General features: G+C 35.7%; 1 protein-coding gene across 6 annotated transcripts in view; it reads right to left on the bottom strand.

Annotated features, from left to right (window-relative positions):
* ZCCHC7 (zinc finger CCHC-type containing 7) overlaps window positions 1-27,734 on the bottom strand; it is a 254,671-nt gene that overhangs the window by 226,637 nt on the left and 300 nt on the right. The window contains exons 1-2 of one of the 6 annotated variants that reach the window (XM_042963888.1): window positions 25,866-25,924; window positions 19,772-20,402 (exon numbers count right to left, since the gene is read on the bottom strand). In XM_042963888.1, coding sequence (XP_042819822.1) covers window positions 19,772-20,381 — 610 coding nt within the window. In that variant the 5' untranslated portion in view covers window positions 20,382-20,402; window positions 25,866-25,924. Of the gene's footprint in view, window positions 1-19,771; window positions 20,403-20,643; window positions 20,972-22,169; window positions 22,275-25,479; window positions 25,662-25,865; window positions 25,925-27,734 lie in introns of those variants that run through there. The other 5 variants (XM_015540721.2, XM_015540720.2, XM_015540723.2 and 2 more) reach the window with 5 other exon arrangements.

The following is a 27,734-nucleotide window of genomic DNA, read 5'->3' as shown; positions in this document are numbered from 1 at the left end:
GAAAATTGGATATACAAATACTAACAAGCAAGCACTATAAATTCACTATGTCTGAAACCGATTTGAGAAAAAAATACTCTGTATATCAGAATCTATATGCACCATAATTATTTGGATCATAAAATCTTATATAACCAACTCCTACAATAAAATAATCTAGGTACGAAAAAAATTTTATCAGTAACTAAAGGTATTATATCTATATATAGCACATCAAACAAGATGAGATAAATCAAGCTAAAAGAATATGTTAAAATAGTAATTACACTTTTGAAATTAGTATTGACCATAAGGCATATAACATGGTCGTTAAGGGCTGATGTTCAAAGAGATTTCCCCAGAAAGTGATGGGTTTGGATCACGCACTCTGAACTACATAAGAACATAAGAACACACACGAAGATAAATGTTCAAGGTATTTATTGCAGTATTTTTTATGCTGCCCTCCCCACAAAATAGAGGAGAAAGGTCAAATAAATTATGATGCATATAGTTGTAATGTTATACAGTCATTAAAACTTGTATTTTCCTAGAATATTTTAATGATAACATACTTATGGTATTAAGTGAAAAGTACAAGATACAGAACTGTACATGCAGTTTAAGATTCTATATATGCACATATTTATATGGATATTCCCATGAGAAAAACTTTACCCGAAGATGTTATTAGTGGGTCTATCTGATAGGCTGGATTGTGGCTATCTTTATGCTCTTCATACTTTCCTGTATTTTTTATATTTTTATTGGTGTCTTATTTTCATAAAAAATAAAAATCACATTTTTACATACAACTTTAAAAAAATAAAAATATGTAATTAATATTTATAATTTTTAACGTATAAAAAAACTTGATGTCAAGCCTTTTTTTTTATTTAAAAGTGAATGCATATGAAAATGTATACTGTATACTTCAACAACAGGATATAAGACCTACTGTCCCAGATAATTACCTACTAACAAAATAATTATCCTATTTTAATGGTGGGTTATATTCCTTACTTCTAATTGAAATCAGCACCTCCAATCCAATTTGTAAGAACAATTTTTATCCAAAATTATACTGAAATATTTCAATATTTTAAATGAGGACTGTTACTCAAGGAAACATTTTAGTAAGAATTTTTTTAAGTCAAGGATCAAAAAAAAAAAACACCAATTTTAATAAGCAGTTAAGGGTTAGGCATGTTCCTCCTCTCTCTCACAACTATGTATTTCATTTATTTAGAACAGCATGTAGAATCAACTTTCAAGCTGTTTCCCTTTAAATTAAGGCTTGTTTCACCTAACAATTTAGTTTACTCTAAGAATTCTTCAGTCTAGAATTCTTATGTTCTTTAGTCTAGAATTCTTATGTTCTGTTTTTAATAGCTCAATCTTTGTTTCTAATCTACAAATTGAAAGAGTTTTTAAATTTGGGAGTGTTTTGATGTGTGTGCCTCCCAAGCAGTAATTACATATTCACAGCAAACTGAAGATAATTTTTAGAAATATGTTTAAGAACACAGCAGACTTCGAAAACTATGAAAGCATTATTTAATATAATATAGTCTGTTTTTAAGACTGAAGAAAAATACAACTGGAAAAGGAAAATTTTTAACAATTTACTGAACTCCACATTCTTCCATGCCAATTTTCAACGTGGTCTATTTTTCAATCAAGGTCTACATATCTGAAAAGTTGACTTACTAAAATTCTCAATGAATTTAAAAGCACTGCTATTAAACTTTTCTTTAGTCCATTCAGCCCCTTAACTAATCAAACAATGAAACAAATATTACAAGACGAAGGCTGACAAAAAATCATAATGAACCTCTCAGATGAGAAACTAATTGGTACTAAGTACACAATGGCTTACATTTAATCCTGTTAATAACCACACAAAAAAAGAAATAAAAGACTCACTTTTCAGTCATCTCTCTGGACCACTGGGCTAAAATAACAGCATGACTAAATCTGACATTGACCCCGTGGCCCTGCTAGGAGTTAAAAGAATTCCTTTGAGTCTTCTGAGGCCTGTTTTCAACTGCTCCAGAAGGGGTGGGCTAGTCATACACACTTGTTAGCCTTCTTTACAGTAACAGGTCAAATTAGAAATGGTCATACACACTGTAACATACCCTAGCTCTTACTCTAGACTTGAAGTCTGTACCTTACAACAATGCAAAAAGAACAATAAAATAGTAATAGCTGGCTGATAAAATGTCACAAATGGACAAAATGTAATTGGAACAAGGATATACCCAAGCAATAACATATTACTGGAAATACATTTCTAAAACATCTAATATTATGTCTAAATTGACAAGACTGAAGTTTAGACAAAGCACCAAGATGAATCACTGATAAATGAGAAAAATACCATATATAAATTTTTCTAGGTTTATCACAAAATAATTTTCAGCAAGCCTACTGATCTAAAACACCTAATTCCTGTGTGAAGTTTTGCAGGCTTTTGTGACATGAATCCACGAATAACATACAATGTCAAAATGATATAAATATGACTGAAAGCAGTTTACTTCTTCCCTTTCGTGGTTTTTTTTCCAAAACAGTTTGACTTCCAGCAAAGAGTATATTAGCATCTCTTAATCATTCCTTTCTAATTAATCATTTAAAATAATTATGGATATGGATTTACTATACTTAACAAGATTTCTCTAGTATTTCTCTAATATTCCTAGTATTTGTCTAAGGTTTCTTCTAAGATTTCTCTAATATTAGTACTTTTAAATTAAGTACATTTCCTTAATTAACATAAAATTCCAGACCTTATTCTTATTTCACAAAGTCCAATCCCTGAAAATCTAACAAATCAGCACTAGCATATTTTATATATTTGCCTCAAGTTTTTACAATTTTAAAAAAGTACAACTCCAGTTAATTTATGGCAGTATTTAAAATTAAAAGGTCTACATTTTCTATATATTAAAAGCCAACAGAAGTCCTTATACCACAAAGAAATAAAATTAGTACATACCAAGACTCCTTTGCCTCTACAGCAAAATTATTTTTACATAATTCAATTTCTGTACTCTTATAATTTTAGCTTATCATATTAAGCTAAATGAATAAAATCAAACAATACTACAAAGAACTATTAACTAAACACGATGACTTCACTGATCATTAGTAATTAGCCTCAAGGCATTGTTTCATTAATTTTGTAAAGGCTTAAATTAATTTAGGATAAAGCCAGAGTCAAAGTTTTAATACTCATCCCAATCAAACTTTGTGAATATGTCAAAGTTTAAGTGAACTCTTAGAAACACAGTGTTCCAGCCCTCTATGTTTTGAAAATCTGTAAGGGCATATAATTCTCCACCTGTCAGGTGGCAGCATTTGGGGAAAGTTTTCTTTCTCCCCAGGGCTGTTCTGTTCTTATTCCCTATCTTCTCTCTTTCAGAGTATAAGATTTTTCAGGAAATACCAACAATCAACTAGAACACTGAAATACAAAAACACCTCAAACTTACCACACAATGAGAACTACAAAATACTTCACAAACAATCCCTATTTAAAGCCCTAATCAGAGTCTACTTTTCTAAACAGAAAACTAAAGCTAAAGTTTCCACACTATACAGTGTAATTTCACCCTCATTGGCTTACCTTCACAACATTTTCTGGCCTAAAAACATATCAAGAATAAAAGTATTTCCATTATACTTGAATAGTTACATGTTTAGCCACTCAGTTTTAAAAGAATCTTCCCACCACTACCAAAAGAAAAAGGGAGAGAAAGAACAAATAAGAAAACCTATAAAATGAGAGTTTCAAATAAAGACTGGAAAAAGGGCATCAAGCAATGATGACCTTAAAAAAAAAAAAAAAAGTTGTCTGACGACTGTCTGTGAAGTTTTTTAATAGCATGAAAACACTTTACCAGTTTGTTCTTTCCTTAATAAATTTCAAGTTTGGCTCTACAGTGTTCTCCTACTAAAGCTACACACAATAAAACATGTGCCATGAGCTTCAAAAACTAGTGACATTTTACACAAATGTTTGTAAAACTAGTAAAATGTGCTAACAGAAGAATTCCTTGTTATTTTTAAAGCTGCATACTTTCAGATAACTTTTCATATCACAGATTATATCCTGATTCGATAGGAATACTAAAAATACCTCTAAATATATATTTTATATATAATACAGGAGAAATAAATTATATAAGAAGTGAATATATTTTAGAGGTTATGTTTCTCAGTAATTACATATAAATATCAAGTATAAACTTATAGAATACCTTTCAAAATACTAATCAGAATTAGGAAGAATAATTTTACAAACTTATGAAGCCTCTATAACTATGATGAAAGCGTAGGAATTAAAAAGATTAATTGCCATGGAAAAACATAGCTAATTAGACTATTAGGATACATTTTCTTCATAGTTTGAAACTCTCACAGATTTTAAAAGAAATTGCTGCTTGAGAGTCATATGATAGAAATCAAAATGTGAAGTATTAACTACCTAGAAAATCAGTTACATAAAACAAAAGTTCAATAATGTTACTTGTTTCTTGGTAATAACAAATTGTACCAATCAGTTTCATATTCTAGGAGCACTAAAATCCACAAGAAAACACTACAATTAGCAGACACCAAAAAAAGGCTTGCCCTCACCCCAATTCCCAAAGTACTTAACAGACATCCAGAAAGGGAATTCTAGATACCTCACTGCCATGGTGTATAATCAACTAAACAACAAAAAAAAAAAACCCTAAAATTATGCATATCAAAATTAATTGTTTTTTCATTCTATCAACATTAGAAAGTTCTTTTAGCCTATTAATAGTATATCACATCATTTTTCATGGTATATTAGGAAATTATTACAATTTTTAAATGCTAAAACAAACCTTTTAATTACTTTATAGGAGTTTGTTGATATAAAATTCAGCTAAATAATGCTACTGTATGATGCACCCTCAAAAAACTAATTAAAATAGAAGTAACTTTGACCACGCTAATTTGCTATTTTTAAAGTCTTCAGATATTAATGAAAAAATATTTTGAGGAGATGTTAGGACTAGAGAACTCTCTTTTCCCTTACAGCAGTAACAAATCACTCAATATTTAATTGCCACAGCACTTCTCCAAGGACTTAACATTCAGCAGCATAAAGTTGTTTCATTAAACAAAATACTTCACATTTGAAAAACAAGCATGTTTTGAAGGAACAGGCACTTTTAAGATCTAGTCAGGTTAAAAATGTGTGTTCCCAAGCAAATGTATATTCATACATCTATTTGAATGTATACATTACCATGGACAAGAAAAACTGAATGTAAGATAAATCACATATCAGAAGTAACTGATTTCCTATGAATATCTGTTGAATATACAGTAATTATTTAAATTAAAATTTTTAACAGCTACTTCCAGCTAATTAGTATTTCTAGTTTTTTACTTAGTTCAACTATAACATTTTTATTCCAACAGTGGAACGATTGTAAATAGAAAATTTGGGGATTAATAATTTTCTATCAATTTCATACATAAAGCTAACATATCTTTTGAGCTTCTCAATGGCTCAAAAATTAAATTGCTACTGTTATTAAGAAAACAAAACCAAGAACAAAATTAGTTTTTCCCTGCTAGTCCCCATGGATCTAAGTCCACACAATAATTCTTCCCAATCTGCAAAACAAAACAAAACAAAACACAAATAGATGGGCTAAGGAAGAAAGATCAAAACAAAGAAACAAGTCAAAAACAAAACAAAACAAAACCTCTTTCCCTTTAGCAATCAACAAAATAACAAAAAAGAAAAAGTGGAAAAGTCCCCCAGAATATATGACCATGTAAGCATGGGCACTCTTGCAGAAAACCAAGTCTGCAACCCAAAGCCATGGGAAATTTAAATTAGAGCAAACGGCCACAATAGGCAAGGAAATCTGCAGAGATAAAAAGGGACTGCTGAGGTGGCAGGTACCCGACTAAAGATCTTTTGAGATTTCCAAACAAACTTTATTAGTTTTACTAATTTTAAAAAATAATAATTACATCCAAATTATATCATAAAGATTAAGTTTTTCCCCACTTAAATCAAAACACACGTTTGTGACAGATCTAAAGGAAAAGATTCTTATTGCTAAAATTGAGAATCAGCAAATCAAATATGCTTCACAACTCTATCCCTTCTAAATGTAAATAATGTTAAAGCAACTTAACGATTTAACAAAAGGAAGAAAAGTCAGTTAAGACCCTTCGCTGCTGATGGTACCTAAGTGGTGGCACAATCACACAAGCTCAACACAACTCCCCTTTGACGGCCCTGCAAAGAACTATATGCCAAAGTTAGTTTAACCAAACGAGCTTGAAAATCAGATGATCTGTGATACAACCGTCGCAGTTCATCAATTAAATACAATCATAAAAAAAATTTCCCGAACTACAACATCTCAAACAGAAGAATTAAGGGACTTCTACAACAACCAAAACAGTCATAGTATTAAGAACCAATACAAGTATTCCACAACTTAGGACCTGATGAATTTTTACCAGTAACTCACCTCTCCAGAAACATTTAGATTGAATACTATGCACCTTTTGAGGTAAGTACTTCATACACATAAAAACCAATCATACTAGATTAAAACAACACATTTACAGCAATACTTAAGCCACATTTATTCTCCCACAAAATTTATACCATTTTTAAAGCAAACCAAAAGAGCTGGAGTAGATAGAGGGGATGGAATGAAGAGCAAAATACTAATTATATAGGAGTGAGGTAATTTTTCAAGTACTTAATAGAATGCTGAAATTTTACTGGTAATTAAAATCTTCCTTAAAAGTGGAAAGTAATGCTATTTCTAAATAAAACCATTCACAAAAGCTCACTTTTGTTTAAATCAGACCATTTAACACTAATAAATGACTAGTACAATATAAAAAGTAACTTACAGGATCACTGGGGTTGCATTTTTTTTCTTTAAAACCTCCTTCATTCGGTTAAATTTATATGTCATTTCCCTCTGTGTCCTGAATTCTTCTCACCTGACTTTTCTAAGTATAATTTTTCCATTACTTTAACAAACTTATTAGCCATGACCAGTCTATTTCCTACATCTTTAGAATTTCTCATTAACTACAAATATGGACACAGTACTGAAAAGTATTCTAGAAATCTGGGCTTTTCCTCTTCTGTACAGGCACTATTGAGTGACAAAGCAAAACCAAATGTGACCTCAGTACTTCGAGGGAATTGCCAATAAAAACACTTTCAATAAATAGCTCTAAATAGCCATTCTTTCAACTTGAGGTAATTATAAGTTAACTATATATATAGACAAAAGGTAGGAGTACAAATTATTTTCTCATTAAAGAATTATGCTGTCTTCCCTTAAAATGTATTTGCAAAAGATGAAAGTAACAGCAGATGCTCTCAAGTCCATGGTTAGCCAATTTTCAAAACTATGTCAAAAGCTGAAATTTTAAGGTAAAAATATCATAGAAATAAAAACTACACATTTAACAGACAAGATTCACTATTAAATAATCTATCACTACATTACATTTATATTTGAATCCAAATCTATATTACAACAATTATTTTTTTATCCCCATAATTACATCTATCCAGAGCTAATGCTATCAGAGCAAGATTCAAACGCTAAAAAACAAGTCAAAGCTATTCCTTTACATATTCTTAAGCATATTTGTATAATTTAAAAAGAAAAATGTGTCCTTCTACATGGTGCATGCTCAATTAAAGTATTTATTTCTTTATTACTAGTAGAATCAACAACAATCTGGCAAGTAACTCAAAATGCCAAAAACTTAACCATGACAATAATTTGTAACAAAACAAAGATAAACAATGATTGAAAGGGTAAAATATTTTGGCTGAAAAACTTCCATTAGGTTAATACTTTACTTCATTAAGTGTTAACAACCAAGACTGTGTTGGCAAGAGATTAGTAAATTACTTTGAAATTAAATATAAATTTAGCAAAGTCTTAAAAACAAGATCTCCTACTTAGAGACATGAATTATCTGAATGGTCTTTATTCTTACAAGGGAAAAAAGAGTAAATGCTCTCCATTCTATACTTCTTTGAACGATGTTTTACAGTCTGATCACATGTAGTTAACGTCAAGTTTACTTTCTGACCATAAAAAAATTTACTGTCTATAAATTACACTTACTTCTTAGACAAGTGATCACTATATGCAACACATTACTTTTATAGCAAACAGCTACGTGAAAATTACATTTCAATACTCTTTACCCAGACATCAGGATTCAAGTTCCTATGACCTGCAGATAAGAATGAAAATGTTGCCTGCCCATCTAATTTTATGCTTCTCCATCCCCCCCCCCAAAATGTAAAACAGTGGATAATGAATAATATTTGAATGGCCACTAAACTTAGTCATTAGTTCAATAAATATATATGTTATTCTCCTATTAAGCAGTTTCCAATAAATTTAGTATATCTTATATGAAAATCAAATCAGTATCTAAAAGAAATGTCAAAAAAAGGGTAAAACTTTAATTCGCTGCCTAGGTACTTATCGCTGTTGAAAAGAAAAGCTACTGTAATGAATTTAGACTCAAAGTCATAAACTGACTTTGGAAGAATGCATACCTAAATTGCTGATCAAAAGGGAAATCACAGAAATTAGCAACATACAATATCAACATTCCAAAATGTTATTAAAATCCAACCCAAAGCTGCCTTAGCATTTCTGGAATTTCTAATGAGATTTTCAGTCCGCTGAACAATAGCCATAAAAGGCTTTCAAACTTCACTCCATTCACAAGTAAAGTTGAAATTGAACATTTTTATTTCTTCTCTCCCTATGACAACTTCACCATGGAACAGTGAATAACACAGCTCAAGTCATTATGCTAATTAGAAATTAAATAAAAAGATGCCCTTACAATAGTTAAGTGTAAGGTGACATGCTACAACTAGAGACACAGTTCAAAAGCAGCTTTACGAATTGTGTAGTTCAGGCTTACAAAAGCTGAAAACATCAGGGAGGGAGCTCCTTGACGCCCTCAGTCACTGAACTCTAGCATGTGGCCATTTTTCAATTATAAGGCAGAAATTAAACTATACATCGATGAGAAATATGTCAAATGGCAACCCACCCTTATGCTCTAAAAGGTCTCTCAAGAAACTATTTATTGAAATTAAGCTGACTTGTTATCTGATAAACGCAAGAGGGGGGAGGGACACTACCTTAAAGATTTGAAGAGTATTGAAAGTAAAGTTTAATTTATGAATGTTCCTAAACGAACAGAATGTGTCCCTTCCCTATGTTAGAAGATAGTAAAGAACACAAGCTATGAGGAGCCAGTTTTATTTTAAGAAATGCTCTACCTTGAACAGCCCTGTATAAAATATATACTTTAAATAGCTGGTCATGTCCTTTGCTAACCTTACAGCACCTGGCCCATTTGAGAGAATTTTTCTACCTGCCATAAAGTTGCATAAAACATCCAATTTTTTTTGAAGGGAAAGGAGAAGATACACAAGTAATAAACAAGCAGAAAAGGTGGAACAAAATAATGACCAAAAAAAAATCTTCCAAAAGCATTCTGACACATACGAAGAACATATATGAAACACAAATACCCTTTCTCACTTAGGCTGAGACAGCTACTAAAAAGGCAGGCTATTAAAATATTTAATCATACCAACCCAAATATTAAACCATTAATTTAGCATCTGGGGTACCATACAGTCTTAAGTTTCTATGAGGGTTTTCTGCTTCTATTCTTCCCCCTTGCATTTAACCTATCCTATCCATTCTTCAAGACCCAGCTCAAAAGGCTACTTTGCAATTCAGTCTTATACTTTGCCTATACATGTAATTGTTTTTGATCTGTTACATGAATCTGGAAATGATTGTCTACTATGCTGGAGCATCTCTTGTATCTGTAGAAATGTATTTAACTCTGGTGTTCCAGTGAACTTTCCATATCATCAGGCATTTTACGGCTTCTCAAGGCAGAGACTACATAGCAATTCTTGAATCTCAACACCCAAATGGTACAGTAACTTGTACATTGTAAGTATCCAGTAGGTAACTACTGGACAAATTTTAAGATTTCAGATTTAGTTTAACTAAAATGTCACCAAATCAAATAAAATTTATTTAAGGAAAGTGCCATACTAGAGACATGTTCAAAAGCAACTTGGGTCCACAAAAAGTGGAGAACTTTGAATTCAAAATACCAAGTGGAAGCCATATGCCCCTGCTTGCCACAGTGATCCTGTAGTTAGAAGAATTTTTTTCAAAATATTTTCCTATTACATTAATTTAGTCTATTCATTGTCTCACTTTAGCTTTATAACTTTAATGAAACAAAATCATTATTTTACCAATATTGAAATTAAGTTACCCAAAGTCACAACCAGTCAACTGAGGAGCTATAACAGATCTAATAACTACCACTAATTGAGGGCCTATAGGTCACCTCATTCAGAATTAAATTTTAAACTGGCACCCAAGGGATGAGTAGGTATCAGCCAGGCAAGGTAGAAAATGATCCAGATAGAAAAAAACAGCATTTGTACAGACCCAGATAAAATAAAATATGACTTATCCAGAAAACTGAAATTCAAATAGGTAACCCACTCTACTCAAATTTTAATTAGTTATCAAGTCTTGGTTGAGTGCTTAATAAATGCCAGGGATTCAGCAATTACCTCTAGATGAGTTCTTCATCCTCTGAAATGGTACCAAAAATTTTATGTGCATATTTTGGGGGAGTAAAGGGACCTGACACAAAAACGACTACAAGATTGGGGCACCTGGCTGGCTTAGTCAACAGAGCATGAGACTCTTGATCTCAGGTTCATGAGTTCGAGCCCCACATCGGGCTCTGTGCTGATAGCTTAGAGCCTGCAGCCTGCTTTGGATTCTGTGTCTCCCTCTCTCTCTGTCCCTCCCCTACTCATGCTCAGTCTCTCTTTCTCAAAATTAAAAAGTTTAAAAAAATAAGTAAATTCAACTAAGATTTGCTAGATATCCACTATGTGGCAAATGTTGATAAAGAAACGATGTGTCAAGTTGTACATATTGAATGAGCTCTATATTAACATAAAATTCTCTAACATAACAATTACATACTAGGAACTAATACAGCTTCTTCAACTCTTAAAAATACTATATTCTTCATTCTTCAAAAGTTATTTCTTTTTAAAATCCGAATCTCGGGGCGCCTGGGTGGCTCAGTCGGTTAAGCGTCCGACTTCAGCTCAGGTCATGATCTCACGGTCCGTGAGTTCGAGCCCCGCGTCAGGCTCAGCGCTGACTGCTCAGAGCCTAGAGCCTGTTTCAGATTCTGTATCTCCCTCTCTCTCTGCCCCTCCCCTGTTCATGCTCTGTCTCTCTCTGCCTCAAAAATAAATAAACGTTAAAAAAAAAAAAAATTAAAAAAAAAAATCCGAATCTAATTTTTTGCTTAATCTTTCAAAATTACTAAATGAAAAACAAACATTAAGACCAGGAATAAATATAAAGCAAGCTTGTGAAAGTGCAACTAGATTGTTACACGTGTTTAAAATACATTTTAAGACTGCAAAAGTATTTCATTCATCAAATACTTTAAATCACCATTCATTCACTTCTAAAAAGTATGTTACATGCCTAATGTATCCAGCTCGGAGTAGTGCAGACAACCCAAAATAGTCCAGAGTCCTAGAAATGAGGACTATCTTTACATATACTGTACAATGGACTGATCTCCAGGCTATATTGCCAACGGGAGGAGGTAGGGGGAGGGTAAAGCAAATTGTGAATAGTATGCTAATGTTTAAGAAGGGGGAGAAAGATTTCAAAGACATACACATATTTGCTTACATTTTTTTTTTATATAAGGACATACCATCAATTTTCTCTGAATAATTACCCATAAGGGGAATGGCAAGAACAGGGTGAGGACTTGAATAGAAAGTAGAAGGTAGACTTCTCTGAATATATTTTACCTTGTCTTATTGACTTAAATCTGGATATTATAAACATCTTTATAATTATAAAACAAATTAAACTTATAAACAGCAAAACTAAAAATTAAACATATCCAAAGCAAAATAAGACAAATGAACCTATCCATGTATCTAGTTGATAACATAACCACAGGGAGAGAAACCGGAATTTAATCAAGAAACACAGGGACACAGGGGAGTATGTTAAACAATACCATAAAATTCAGACTACAGAAAATTCTACAGGACAACCAATACAACAAATAAGTTACAAGGGGAAAAAAAAAGAGAATAAAGAAATAAAAGCGGAATCTAGAAAGGACACTTAAGTTATCAGCCAATTATAATAAATGGATCTGATTCAAATAAATTGTAAGAAAAAAAATTAAGAGCCAGGAAAGGAAATCTGAATGCTGACTGGGTATTTAATAATAAAAGAATTACTGGTAATTTGTTTAGGTGTGATAATGATAAGATTATGTTTCTTAAGAAACTTTTCCTTTCAGAAATACATATTGAAAAATATTACATGAGCGCCTGGGTGGCTCAGTCAGTTGAGTGTCCAACTTCAGCTCAGGTCACGATCTCATGGTTTGTGGGTTCAAGCCGTGCATGGGGCTCTGTGCTGACAGCTCAGAGCCTGGAGCCTGCTTCGGATTCTGTGTCTCCTTCTCTCTGCCCCTCCCCTGCTCATGCTCTGTCTCTCTCTCTCTCTCAAAAAATAAATACTTAAAAAAAAAAGAAATATAGATACACATATATATGAATGAACAAAATGTGCTATGATGTGCTTCAAAATAATACAGGAGTATGCAGTTATAACTGAGAAAAGACTAGTCATAAGTTAGGCTATGAGACACTGAAATCATTGTAACATTCTATGTTTATATGCTTCAAATTTTCTATAATAAACAAAAAACTAACAAAAAGTTACTAATTACTCCCAGCGCTATTAATAACCCTTCTCTATGCAGGAAAATAAGTGGCTGATTACGCCTCTACAATTCCTATAGCACTTATTGTCTCTCCCCATCATCTGGCTATCTTACGTAATAATCCTTCCCAAACTTGACATCCTCTTCACAAATTAAGAAACATGCTAATTTCCCTTGGCGCATCTTTTCTTCAACCAGGAGCTCTACCTTTCTAATATATGAGAATTGCAAGTCACAGTACTGGAGATAATAAAAGAAAGAAAGTAAAGATTGAGAATTTCAAAAAGGAAAACAAATGATAGAACAGGCAGTTATATAAATCCTTAGGAAAAAGTAAAGAGTGAAGGAAATGAAGCCTATACCTTAGAAATAAACTCCTACATCCCTCAGTAAAAAGAGCAGGAAGCCAGATACAACAAGCACTGAAAGCCGATGATCTCGCATGAATTTATTATAAGCAAAGCCCTCATCATAAAACTGCATGTACTGAGGAAGGCTAGGCTGAGCACGTTACATAAGTGTTACATCCCTAAGGCCTCAATGGGACCTCAGGAAGCTAATCAAGAACTTCAAACCAGGGGCCCTGGCTGGCTCAGTAGAGACAGCATGTGACTCTTGATCTCAGAGTTGTGAGTTCAAGCCTCACGTTGGGTGCAGAGATTACTTAAAAATAAAATCTTAAATGGAAATGCAAGCTGGTACAGCCACTCTGGAAAACAGTATGGGGGTTCCTCAAAAAACTAAAAATAGAACTACCCTATGACCCAGCAATTGCACTGCTAGGTATTTATCCAAGGGATACAAGTGTGCTGTTTCGAAGGGACACATGCACCCCCATGTTTATAGCAGCACTATCAACAATAGCCAAAGTATGGAAAGAGCCCAAATGTCCATCGCTGGATGAATGGATAAAGAAGATGTGGTATGTATATACAATGGAGTACTACTCGGCAATCAAAAAGAATGAAATCTTGCCATTTGCGACTATGTGGATGGAACTGGAGGGTATTATGCTAAGTGAAATTTAGTCAGAGAAAGACTAAGATCATATGACTTCACTCATATGAGGACTTTAAGAGACAAAACAGATGAACATAAGGGAAGAGAAACAAAAATAATATAAAAACAGGGAGGGGGACAAAACAGAAGAGACTCATAAATATGGAGAACAAACTGAGGGTTGCTGGAGGCGTTGTGGGGGGGGGGATGGGCTAAATGGGTAAGGGGCTTAAGGAATCTACTCCTGAAATTATTGTTGCACTATATGCTAACTAATTTGGATGCAAATTTTAAAAAATTAAATTTAAAAAATTAAACAATTTTTAAAAAGTGAAAAAAAGAGAAGGAAAAATAAAAAGAAAATCTTAAAAAAAAGTTTAAAAAAAAAAGAACTTCAAATCAGAAAATCAGAAACGCATCCAACATTCAGAGGAAGAACAGTAGGGGGAAAAAAGGCCTCCTAGTTGTGTATTATCTGCCTGATTGTGTGTTTTTAAATTTTTTATTAATGTTTATTTTTGAGAGAGACAAAGAGAGCACAAGTGGGGAAGGAGCAGAGAGAGAGGGAGACACATAATCAAAAGCAGGCTCCAGGCTCTGAGCTGTCAGCACAGAGCCCGAAATGGGGCTGCAAGATCATGACCTGAGCCGAAGTCACACACTTAACTGAGCCACCCAGGTGCCCCTGCCTGATTGTGTATTAAAGCAAAACAAATGTGTAAGTAAAACTGAAGTAGTGGGGGACAGTCTGAAGTTTCCATAGAGCAAGAATGGCACTGCACTCATTACTACAAATTTAACAATAGTAAATGGGAAATATGTATGTACTTACATATTCCTTCATTCATTCACTACCTCAAATTCACTAATTCTATTTTTATTAAGGTAGTTAAGTTTTCAACTAATCTACCATCAGGATTTTAAGAGACTTAACTCCCACTATTAAGGAGAGACTTCCATAAATTACTTAGCTTCTTAGTGTCAGCTTCTTTTTATAATACATGTATTACATAAATTTTGTCTCTTCAATGAAACACTAAGCCACTTAAAGCTAAAACTATGTCTTTTATCATCTTAAATCCCCTCTATGTATTCTACAGAGTAGATGCTCAATAAATATTTGGTCATTTAGCTATACAGAACTAATAAATACAGAACTAATATATATCCAAGAAGTACTCTAAATATTGTAAGGAGGCTTCTGAGTATGGAAAAGACCTGCCCTCAAGAGCCTGCAATCCCTTCTGTCATAGTGATATTTTAAATATGCCATAGTTTAGGGTACCTGAGTGGCTCAGTCGGTTAAGCATCCAACTTTGGCTCAGGTCATGATCTCACAGTTCATGGGTTTAAGCCCCAGATCAGGCTCTGTGCTGACAGCTCGGAGCCTGGAGCCTGCTTTGGATTCTGTGTCTCCCTCTCTCTCTGCCCCTCCCCCCACTCACGCTCTCTCTCAAAAATAAATAAACATTAAAAGTAAAATTAAACATGCCATAGTTTGGGGGTTTGGAGAGAAGGGGGAGCAGCACACCAAACAGCTACTGCTACTGTTTAATAATCATCATTTCAAAAGTATGCCAGAATTTCTACAAATTTCCACCAACATTTAATCTTCTCTCTAAAGACTATTATATAAACTGAACTCAGATCTATTCACAAACAGGATAATAATGATTAGAGAGTAACAACGCACTCAGATAAACATCACTGCAGAATATATTGTTTATTAACTGAAAAGAAATAGGATTACGGCATTAGCAGATCAAGGAAATAAAACAGGAGATATACATTTAAATATTTGTCAGAATTTATAAAAGTCAAGCAAGTTAATCTGCAGAATTGCAGAATTTGTTTCAATTTGGTTGGAACAAAAAACACATCCTAGGAGCAAAGGGATAAATTTCAATATGGATAAGAGGAATATATGCTGAATGAATGTCAAAGGGAATCAAGAAGTACAGTATTTGGAATTACTTGGGTCTTGTACCAAACATTAGTAATGCTACTAATGTTGCAGAAAAGGTGTTATAAATTTATACACATAAACACACTAAACTTTAAGAGAATACACACTTACAAGAATCAGTTTCTTTAAAACCTGTAAGTAGAAGAAAAGATACAAGAAAAACGTGATACCAAAAAAACCATTCTAGAAAAACATAAGACAACATAAGTAAAAAGTATAAAAAACAAAATACTAGGAGAAAAAACTAAGAAATAACAGAGTAAACCAGCACATCACAACAGAAATACACAACATCACAAATCATTGTTAAAAGCAATGCAGTTAAGTGGAACCCTCACACAAGGCAGGTGGGAGCGTATAATGGTGCAGCCACTGTGGAAAACAGTCTGGTGGTTCCTCAAAAGTAAACAGGAACCTCCGCTACTCTATTCTGAGGTATATGGCTAGAATAATACCCAAAATAGGTATTCAAATGATACTTATACATGAATGTTCACAGTAGCACTATTCATAATAGCCAAAAGGTGGAAACAACCCAAATGTCTATCTACCGATGAACGGATAAACAAAATGTGGTGTAACACCACAATGGAATATTACTCAGCCTTGAAAAGGAATGAAGTATGATACATGCTACAATATGTATAAACCTCTAAAACATTATGCTAAGTAAAAGAAGCCAGACACAAAAGTCACATATTAATTAGACGGTTCTATTTACATGAAATACCCAGAATAGGTAAATCCATAGACAGAAAGCAGATTAGTGGTTGCCAGGATCAGGGAGAGGAGGGAAGAAAGAGATCCATAATGTTCTAAAAATGTTTTGGAACTAGATAGACATGATGGTTCCATAACATTGTAAATATACTAAATGCCACTAAATTGAACACTTTAAAATAGTTAATTTTGTTATGTTAATTCCACAATTAATAATAAACACAAATGTCCCCTCCTCCAAAAATGCAGTAACAGCCATGCTTATCATCTGCTAATAACAGAAAACACTAAAATTGTTTGCCAGAGATCTCTTTAGATTCCTTCGTTTCTTCTCTCCTGTAAAACATACCTGACTAAATCTATCATTCCCTTTCTTCTAGAATCCTCACTTCCATATGGCTCACACTCCATATAGCTACCCTATACCCCCATTCTCACTACCCCTCATTAACCTCTTTCATTTTGTCCTGAAAAACCTTAGTTCTCAGGGCAAAATGAGAACTGCTAATCACTTCCCAGTTAACCTGCTCCTCTTTCTGTGGAAAAATAACCCTTTCAATTTATCAAACTTTTCAGTATGTTAAGTCTGAAATGACGATAAGATACCCAAATGGAAAAATCAGCAAGGTGGACAATCTGAGTTCAAGAAAAGTGGCTGATCATGATCAACACATTAGTGTTTGATGAAACCAGGTGCAATGTCAGGGTTGAAGAAAGAACAGGCTAAATGCTTTTGACCCATCGTACACTTAACCCTGGATCATTTGGTTTCCATAATCTTGCTCCAGGCTGCCAAGTATTACTGGAAAAAGTTATGAAATCCTTCAAAGTGAGTTCACTGCAAGTCCATATTGTTTCAATTTTAATTGAATACTACTTCTAAGTAATCCTGTTATTTGCTTATTGATTTATCAGCACAATGATTTTCCAACTATGAGCTTCAGACTCCCGGGGAGCTGCACAATTAGCTATCACAATGGATACCCAGAGGCATGCATTATATAAAGAAATATACACCTATATGTATTAACATTTTTCCAATGTGCAGATACTGGGGTTAATAAAACACAACGTCATGTGAGAAAGTACTAAAACAGCAGCTTTTTGCTAATACGCATTTTCTCAACTAACAAGCACTATAAACATAACTACAGTGATGTGGGGGGAGGGTTTCACAAACCGTTGTGAAGTTAAAAAGGTTGTCATCTTCAAAATACTGGGAACCACTGCCTAAGAGAATCTCCCACAGCACTTAAACATGCTTTCCGCACTCAAAGCTCCTAGGTACTCCCTGCCCACTTCCACTCCCAATTCTCCTTTCATTTTCTCAAGAAAATCAAACACATGCTCATATATCCCCTCATCTGCCATCCATCTGAATTTATTTATTTTCACTACTTCTCTATTTGATACTTTAGAAGTTACTGGTGTGCCTCTTCCCTTTTAAGGCTAATTCAGACATACACACCTGATCCCATCTCTTCCTTGGTCCCTACTACCTCAATCTATCAAACAGGTTTAATCTCTCCTTCAAAAGTTTTTTCCCTTCTACCTAAAAACATTTTCAGATCTATCTTATTCTGATAAAACTTGATTCTACTACATGTTCTAGCTACTACTCTATTTCTTCCTTTTGCTGTCAACTTCTAAGGGCTGGCCTGTTATAGACTGAGCCAACTACCTATTTTTATAAATAAGATTTTGTTGGAATAGCCATCCTGTTTTTTTAGGTATTGTGGCTGCTTTCCCACAAGGGCAAATTTAAGTAGTTAGGAAATCCTATGGCCTGGAAACCTACAGTTTGTCTCCTAAAAAAAAAAAAAAACAAAAAACAAAAAAACAAAAAAACCCTGGGTGGCTCAGTCAGTTGAGTGTCTGACTCTTGATTTCGGCTCAGGTCATGATCCCAGGGCTGTGGGACTGGGCCCCACATCAAGCTCTGCACTGAGCAAGAAAGAACCCTGTTTAAGATTCTCTCTCTGGGGCGCCTGGGTGGCGCAGTCGGTTAAGAGTCCGACTTCAGCCAGGTCACGATCTCACGGTCCGTGAGTTCGAGCCCCGCGTCAGGCTCTGGGCTGATGGCTCGGAGCCTGGAGCCTGTTTCCGATTCTGTGTCTCCCTCTCTCTCTGCCCCTCCCCCGTTCATGCTCTGTTTCTCTCTGTCCCAAAAAAAAAAAAAAAAAAAAAAAAAAAAAAACGTTGAAAAAAAAAATTAAAAAAAAAAAAAAAAGATTCTCTCTCTCTCTCTCTCTCCCTCTGCCCCTTCTCGCCCACTTGTGCTCTCTCTTAAAAAATTTAAAAATAAAAATAAATAAATAAATAAATTTTTAAAAAGGGGTCAAGTACTGGGGCTCCAAAGCATGATCTACATTCAATGCCATCATTTCCTCTGAGAACAAGTGGGTACTATTAAAGGTTTTGGAGCAAAGTAAAGTACCATGAGCAAAAGGGCCTTTCAAGACTCCTAGTTTAACAACAGTGTGCAGGGAAGATATAAAAGATCATTTAGGAAATCACTCACTGCAAGAGTCTAGCATTAGGCATACAGGGAGAGAAACAAAAGGGACTTTGTAAAGGAATAAGCATCAAGATTAGATGCAATATATGACAGAGAAGACAAAGCTCACACCAAAATTTCAATCTCTGGTGATGTGGTTTCTCCTATAATCTACTGTAGACTTACAGCTTTTCAGAGTCTATCTTAGTGACTGTAGAGTTCCTAAAATCTCAATACTAATTCCATATCCTCTGTGTATCAAGCATTCCCCATGCTTGCTACCTGGCTAATTCCTAGGTAAGCAAATCACTTAGGAAGAGGCAGTCCCAACAGAGTTGGCCAAATGAGAACACAGGACCAATGTCAGAGATGGATGGAGTACTCACCTGTGATACCAAGTAGAGAGAGAGGGGGACTAAGATTTCAGGTCCAGAACTGGCTCTAGCCAAACAGGAAGAAGCAGCTATGAATTTGCTTACAGTAGAAGCAGAGTGTCTTTGATATTCTGACATACTCTTTCTGATGTTCACACAGACCACTATTAGAGCAGCCACTGGTAAGAGTCTCATGAGAAACAAGCCAAAAAACAAGACTGAAAGGTGAGGAATTAAATGGAGCAGACCCTATTGGTCTTTTGTCTAGGAAAAGCAGTCTTCCTTATTAAAGATGGTACTACTTTTCAAAATGGCCAACATGATACTAACCTTCATTTACAGAGTTTTCACATCCCACAAGATTGAGAAGGATATCATCATCTTTATCATCAACTTCACATCCCAGCAGCATCCAGTTCTCCACGTTATCACTTTCTGAAATGGTGCTCTCTTCCTCTTCACTTGAACTGACCTCTATAATCATGACCTCTCGGATTGTACCCGATAGCTCTTCAGATTTAGGCTTCTCAATATTCCTCTTGCATTTCTTATCAGTCAACTTATTAGAATGAAAAGATGCAGGAGGACCTTGGGTTTTTTCTTTTGCTTGGACTCTAAAATTCTTTCTTTTGCATCTGTAAATACTATCTTCATCAGACAAAGTGATGACCTCTGACCCATCTGATAGCTGGATGACCTCACTATCCGAAAGGATAATTAAGTTCTTCTGATTTGGTTTACTAATGGATGATTCAGAATTCCCGGAGTTCTTCTCTTCATGTTCTTCCTCTTTAATGACATTATCAAGATGTTGGGCATAATGAACTTGGCTGTAGAGCTGAAATTCCACCTCACTATCAACACTCAGTTCACTAGAGGACTCTTCACGATAAAGGTCATCTTCGTATGCTTCTATAGTCTCATAACCACCAAACATCATGGAAAGTCAGTAATCTTGATGCTGTAAAAGAGAAAATCATACAAAGAATGTATTTTAAAAGCTCAGATCATGCCTGTTTAGTGCATAACAATATCACCTTAGAGCTAACTTCTGTGAAAGCCATCACTGTTCTCAGTGACATATTAAAATACCTTTTCCTCTTAGAGTACCTTTTTTTCAAGGATTTCCAAATCCTGTTATGACCTACTCTAACAATGCCCACCCCTCCCAAATGAAAATTACTACCAACAAATTGACTTACAGCTATTAGTGGAAACACAATATTTTGCAGGTGTGACAGAAAGAAAAAATAGGTTGACATCCACTGCTTCAGACACCAAACATTTTTTTCCCCTAAAATGTTAAAAATCACAAGAATGTTTTAAGTCATTCTCACTAGTCCGTCCATTTTTCATCTCTTCCCTGGTTCTGGTTCTTCCTCTCATCTTTTCAGATATGCATTCTCACATAGAAATATCACTTCAACTTTAATGAAAATCCACTACAGGAAACAATCATCATATTTACTGTTTTAGTGCAGATTTTTATTTTCTTTTTTTCTTTTTTATTTTTTTTAAATTTTTTTTTTCAACGTTTTTTATTTATTTTTGGGACAGAGAGAGACAGAGCATGAACGGGGGAGGGGCAGAGAGAGAGGGAGACACAGAATCGGAAACAGGCTCCAGGCTCCGAGCCATCAGCCCAGAGCCTGACGCGGGGCTCGAACTCACGGACCGCGAGATCGTGACCTGGCTGAAGTCGGACGCTTAACCGACTGCGCCACCCAGGCGCCCCCAGATTTTTATTTTCAATCAAAAAATTAATCTCATGACCTTAACTTGACTAAAATAATACATAAAAATACGTGATAAGCCATGGTTTACTTTTGTACTAGCAATAAAGATGTGTATGAAACACACACTAAGGACCTAAAACTGAGGCAAACTCCTAGCTACAGGAGCACTTTATTTTCCTACTGTGGCATATTAAATCTTATTCACCTTCCACTCAGCTTAAACATCACTTTTCTGAGAAGCTTCCCTTGACCCACCAGACTAAATTAAGTGTCCCTTTTATAGCTTCCATAGCACTTTACATTTCAAAACACTCACCACAGTTCTAATTACTAATTCAATGTAAATCTCCCACAAAAACAGACGACATAGCCCAGGAGAGCAGAAACTATATGCACTTTGTTAAACACTGGATCCCCAAAGCCAAGCAGAGTAACTGGTATTTGGCAGGACCTGCATGAATGTCTGTTGAATTAACGGATAAATAAATAAAAGAATAATATTATCTGGCATTTGCTCTTCAGTACTAATAAATCTAGTATGGGCCTAAAATATGGAAATTATGGTGGGACGAAGTTCAAAGTTGTCTCCAACTATTCCAACTATTCTCATATCAACCCAAAATCTACACAGATGTTTCAATGAGGTACTGATGGAACACTGATCCAAATGAAAGCTCTGGAAAAATAACTCAGGTTTTGTTCAAAAATCAGGGACAGCCTAAAGAACAATTACAATGAAAATTTACTCTTTCCACGTCCTTTTTAGCTATACAAATGCAATTCAGAAAGACCAGCTGTTTTTAGTTTACCAATTTTCAGCCCCAAATGTCAGTGTTCTGATGGTAGTTTTGGTAATATAACCAGCTGACTCCAAGAAGCAAATGAACAAAAGCCAAAAATGCACTCCTTACAATGGAGTTTTTCTGTTCACAGAAATAAAGAAACCGTGTCATACACTTTAAACTTACACAATGTTATATGTTCAGTTATACCTCAACAAAGCTGGGAGTAAAAATGATAACTTCTGAGTTAACAATACAGTATTGTATTCTTGAAATCTGCTAAGAGTAGATCTTAAAATGTTCTCACTGGTGGAAAAAAAAGGAAGACAGTATGTGAGGTGATGGCTGTGTTAATTAATCTCAATGTGGTAGTTATTTCATACAACAGATCATGATATCGTACACCTTAAACTTACACAATGCTATTTGTTAATTATACCTCAATAAAGGTGGGGGTGGGGGGAAGAAACCAACTTTTAAATGCCTTTTTCTTCTAAAAGTTACGATACACCTGTTCCATTCTTACACTGTCCTTCAGGTTGCTATGCTGTTGTTGTCATACAAGTTAAATGTGGCTGTCTGAATAATAATGCTCATAGCATTTATCAGTTTATATTGAAATGTTAGCCTCAGAGCAATTCAAATAAAAGATGAATTCTTTCCTTTTTATTTAATAGGTAAATTAATTCTGAAAGAAGTCAAAGGAATTATGCTTCCTTCAAAATCCTCACTGGATCCATACTGATAAAACATAAATAACATAATTCCAGTGCAGCACAGAAAAAATTAAAAGAGCTAAATTACAGAGTTACAAATTTGTACTACTCTTGGAACCATCCCAAAGGAAAGGGATTAAGAAAAGAGCCACGGGCACACCTGTGAATGTATGCCAAAAATAAACTACAGAAATATAATAAAAACTGACTTCCTTGGGTCTAGGGGTTTATCTCTTTCCTTGAAATGTAGAAAAATGAATTTAACAATTTAGCCCCTATGGCCTTTAAGAGGATTTTGTATCTTCTGTACTTGAAAATTGTGCTCAGCATAACTTGCTCTGCTCTTTATGTAGCTTATGTATGCCAGGGTTAAGGTTTGCCCGAGGCTATTTTGGTTTATGTTTATGTACTACTTTAATCACATTCAAATGCATTTAATTTTTTTTAAGTATACACTCGCAGGACAAATATGAAATAAATAAATACACACACACATCTTGAACTAGAAGACTTTCTCAGCTTTTAATCATTATATACGATCTCAAGCATACTTAACTAGATAACATAAGGTCCCTATGAGAGCCACAAAATTTTAAACCTCAAAGAGACCTTCCTGATTATCTCACACGACCTCCTCAATTTACACATAAGGAAATTAAAGCCTAAAGAGATAAGGAAGCCTATCCGAGGTTATGCAGCTGATTAAGAACATAGGTGGGACAGATTCACATTTCCCTGACTCTTAGCCAAGTGTTCACTAAACTTTTTTTTTCACTTTTCCAAAATAATTTCAAATAAAAATTTTTTTAAAAAGGCTTCCTTCAAAGCTATATTTGCATTGGTTCTAACACCTAAGCTTATCTCAAAAATATCCATTTCACTTCCCAGTGGAGTATAAAAACTATGAAAGAGGTATTTTAATTGGAAGGAAAAGCATACATGTGAATTTATTATCACTTTACCATCCAAGAACCTTGCAAGTTGGTACTCAAGAGTACAGCAATCCCATGACCAAAGAAGATGGTTCTTAAAACCTAAAACACCCAGTTTGAGAATAAAATTTATTCATAAAATTAAAATGGTTTAACTAATAAAAAACAGGCATAGAGAATCACTGCAAAGACTCTCACCATTCAAAAGTGGGAGCAGTTTTCATTCACTAAAAATTTTTAAGCTACACAACTTAAGGCTTATTTTAAGCTTTTATATTTTACTATAGTATTTTTGAGGCCAATACTTTTCTGCTCTAACAGTCTACCAGCTGGTCATTCCAGACCTTTTGCTCTTATTTCCTTTCAAAGAACTTTTAGCCTAAATGTTTCTTCTTGATGACATAGGTATCCACTTCAACATTCAAATCACAGATTACTCTTAAGTCCAATGTTCACTGGAAAGTGATTAATAGACATAGTTGATTTTCAACTTAAAATTTCTGACATACTCTATTATATTTATATACTCTGCTAGCTATCCTGACAGTGACAGATTTGAAACACTATTAAGTTCAGTCTAGAATGAAAATCTCTACCTATTCTTCAAATACAATTTTCACTCTGAAGCAAATCTGACTAGGGTAGAGAATTCAAATATGTGAAACGACACTCACCAAAAAAAAAAAAAAAAGAGAGACAATACAAGATATTGGTGGGAGAAAGTTATGCTAAATTTATTCAGACAAGTCTAGCTGTTCTTGGTATACATAGTCTTTTTATGATAACTAATCCTATCTCAAAACACTTCCTTCACCTTTCTCTCAAACCTTCTTCCTTTTACTACACAGCACCTTACTCTTGTAGCCACTTTATAATCCTCACTTCCAGGTCTTCCTCAGTTCATCCCCTACCCTCAGATTCTGGAAAGCAACAATACTGAATTGTCCCCCAAAGGTAATCCTGTCTGAAATATACACACAGCCCATTTCAGAGTCTTTGTATGTTACAGCAAAAGTATTCGAAACACAAAGTCAAGAGCTTTGGAATGGACAGTCACTAACTTGCACGCTCTCATTTTATGTATACAGAAACGGGCTCTCTGAGAAGCTTATTGATTCATTGAGCCTAAAGATCTCCTCACTGGACCCTGTAATGTGAAACGGAGGTAAATTCAGCCTAAACATGAGATTCCTAGAGTCACCAGCGATTCAGTGGTGGAGCCACGACTAGAACCGAGGCCTGCTGATTCCCAGCCAGTTCTCCCACTGCACCTGCAGCTTTTAAAGTTGGAAGTTAACTGCGGGCTCACAGGATGTGAGGGATATAGCAAATCTTGGTGCACACAGTCCAAATCCCCCTGTTTTACATAGGACAAGTAGCACAATCCCCTAAAATTTTCTGACCCCACAGTTGTAGCTGTTGCTTCTGACAGCAGAGGCTGGAATTGGGCTATTCGGTCCCCCACAGGCCGGGCTCCCTCAGTGAGGCAGGACCTCCGCGTTTAACTGACTGACCGGCTTCCCTACAAAAAAAAAAAAAAAAAAAAAAAAAAAAAAACGGGACCTGGGGGAGGATAAAAGGCATGGGGTAGAAACGCCACCCCCACCAAGGCCATGGGTGCCCGGGGTTTTTTGAACCACGACCTCGCCCCTGGCCGAGTAGGGAGAAGCGAACACCCCAGCCGGTCAGCCGAGCCGCAAGAGGCAGAACACGACTGAGGGGCCAGAGCTGCACCCTGCCACGAGTAGGGACAGACGGGGGGCGCGGAGGCCGGGGAGGGGACACGAGCTAGTTCCACAGCCCGGCGAGAGAGGCGGAGGGCGGGCAGGGGTCCCCCGGCCGCGGGCGGCCGGGGGTCCGTCACACACATACTCACTGCCGCGGCTGCGACCAGGAAGCACCAACCAGGAACCAAAGCGCGTAGAGGGATGGGGAGGGGCGAGGACAAATGAGGTAAGGAAACCGCGTCCGCGCGGACCCGGGAGGAGGGAAGGCACTTCCGGGGAAAACACAGCTCCCGGGAGTTGTCTTCCGTCCCCGCCTACCCGGCGAGCCCTCTGTGCGCATGCGTAATAACTGTTAACCCTTTCATTTCCCTGCTGATAATCTGTTGAGTTGCCTTCCTTGCTTTGCCCCTTCCCCTTCGTGACTTCTTTCAAAGATACCTAGGCTACATCTATAATGGGGTAACACTTGGCTTTAAAGACTTGCACGCAGGGGATGCTACTTAGTAGGCAAAATCAGGGAAGACCTCGCACCCTTTCTGTGCCGGCGAGGAAAACTACATCTCCCATGATGCCCCTGGGCGGGTTTCCGGACGGGCTCCGCCTCCTGCTGTCTCGACCTCCGGGGAATCGTCTTTGTGCCACGTGGCGTGGGAGGTGAGCTGAGACCCAAGTGGGTTAGGGTAGGGAGGACGGGTTCTAGAGGCCGGTTCCCCAGCGTACAGCGGGACCTCGACGAAAGAGAACCTTCTTTGAAAGAGTCTGGCCTTAACGCTAGGTGATCTTAGGCAGGTCCCTTCCACCTCTAGTTTGAAGTTGAATTTAGTTAGTATTGGGATGATTCTGGCTCTCTCTTTCCTAGAATTCGAGGCAACAGATTTAACTCTTTGTGAGTCTTGAAGACATGCCTTTTTTTTTCTTTTTTTTTTTTTTTTTTAGCTCTACGCTCAATGTTGGTCTTCAACTCAAGAGTCAACATCTCTACTGACTGAGCCGGCCAGGCGCTCATGAAGAGCTGCATTCTTGATAAAGATTGAAGTTAATACTCGTCCTTTGGAAGCCTTCAGAGGCTACAAGATTGTGTTAGAAGCCTCTGTCTTCTGTTCCTCTTCTCACACCTTATTTTAATACTTAGCAATAATAAACCCATCTGTACAACTTTACACAATGGCAAAGCACTGTATAGGTTGGTCCTGGGCAACAGTCCTGAAAGATAAGCTTGACATTGGTACTTCTTCCCAACATTTTTTGAGCATCTGTTAAGAAGCAGTGTTAGCAACTGTGGATGTAGTGGTAAAAAAAAAAAAAAATAATAAAATAAAATAAAATAAAATAAAATAAAATAAAATAAAATAAAATAAAAATTTAAGTCTCTGGTCTCCTAGAGCTGAGTCTAGCTGGGAAAACAATACAATTTGGGTGTAGTCTAAGAGTGTGATCAGGAAAATAATTAGAAATTAAATTAACATGGTAAATGCTAGGAAGAAGGACAGGTTATAATGAAAAGGTAAACTTGGAGGAACCATTTTGCAGAGCAGGAAAAAGGCTTAGAAGTGGATCACAGAGATTACTAAATTGTTTAGGTAACGTGTATGGTGTAGAGAAGTTATCTCTAAAAAAATAAAGTGTTAAGCTTTTGTCAAGTGCCAGGCTTATCTATAAGTGTATTACGTATAAACCCTTTTAAAAGAATGTTTAATGTTTATTTTTGAGAGAAAGAGAGACAGAGCTCAAGCAGGGGAGGGGCAGAGAGAGAGGGAGGCAGAATCTGAAGCAGGCTTGGGCTCAGCTGTCAGCACAGAGCCCAAGGTGGGGCTAGAACCCACAAACTGGGAGATCATGACCTAAGCTGAAGTCGAAGGCTTAACTGACAGCCACCCAGGCGTCCCTAAACCCTTTTAAATTTTAAGAGCTTTTTTTTAAGTTTTGATTTTTTTATTTTGAGAGAGAGAGAGCATGAGTGAGCATGCGAGTGGGGGAAGAGCAGAGAGAGAATCCATAGCAAAGAATCCCCAGTACACCGTTTTAAATTCTAACAACATTTTGGGATGCTTGGGTGGCTCAGTCAGTTAAGCATCCCACTTTTGATTTCAGCTCAGGTCATGATCTCACAGTTCCTGAGATCAAGCCCTGTATAGGGCTCTGCACTGACATCAAGGAGCCTGCTTGGGATTCTCTCCCTCTCTCTGCCTCTCTCCTACTTGCATGCACTCTCTCTCTCTCTCAAAATAAATAACCATCTAATTAAAAAGTTATAAATAAGTTTTAACAACCTTTTGAGGTTGATTTTTATTTTTATTTTAAGTAATCGGTACACCCAACGTGGGGCTCAAACTCACAACCCAAAGATCAAGCTTTGCACACTCTACCAACTGAGCAAGCCAGGCTTCCCTTGAGGTTGAT

The sequence above is a fragment of the Panthera tigris genome, chromosome D4 (genome assembly GCF_018350195.1).
Source record: "Panthera tigris isolate Pti1 chromosome D4, P.tigris_Pti1_mat1.1, whole genome shotgun sequence".
NCBI lineage: Eukaryota > Metazoa > Chordata > Mammalia > Carnivora > Felidae > Panthera > Panthera tigris.
The sequence above is the reverse complement of the archived record's forward strand: the minus strand, read 5'-3'. Positions and strand labels throughout refer to the sequence as shown.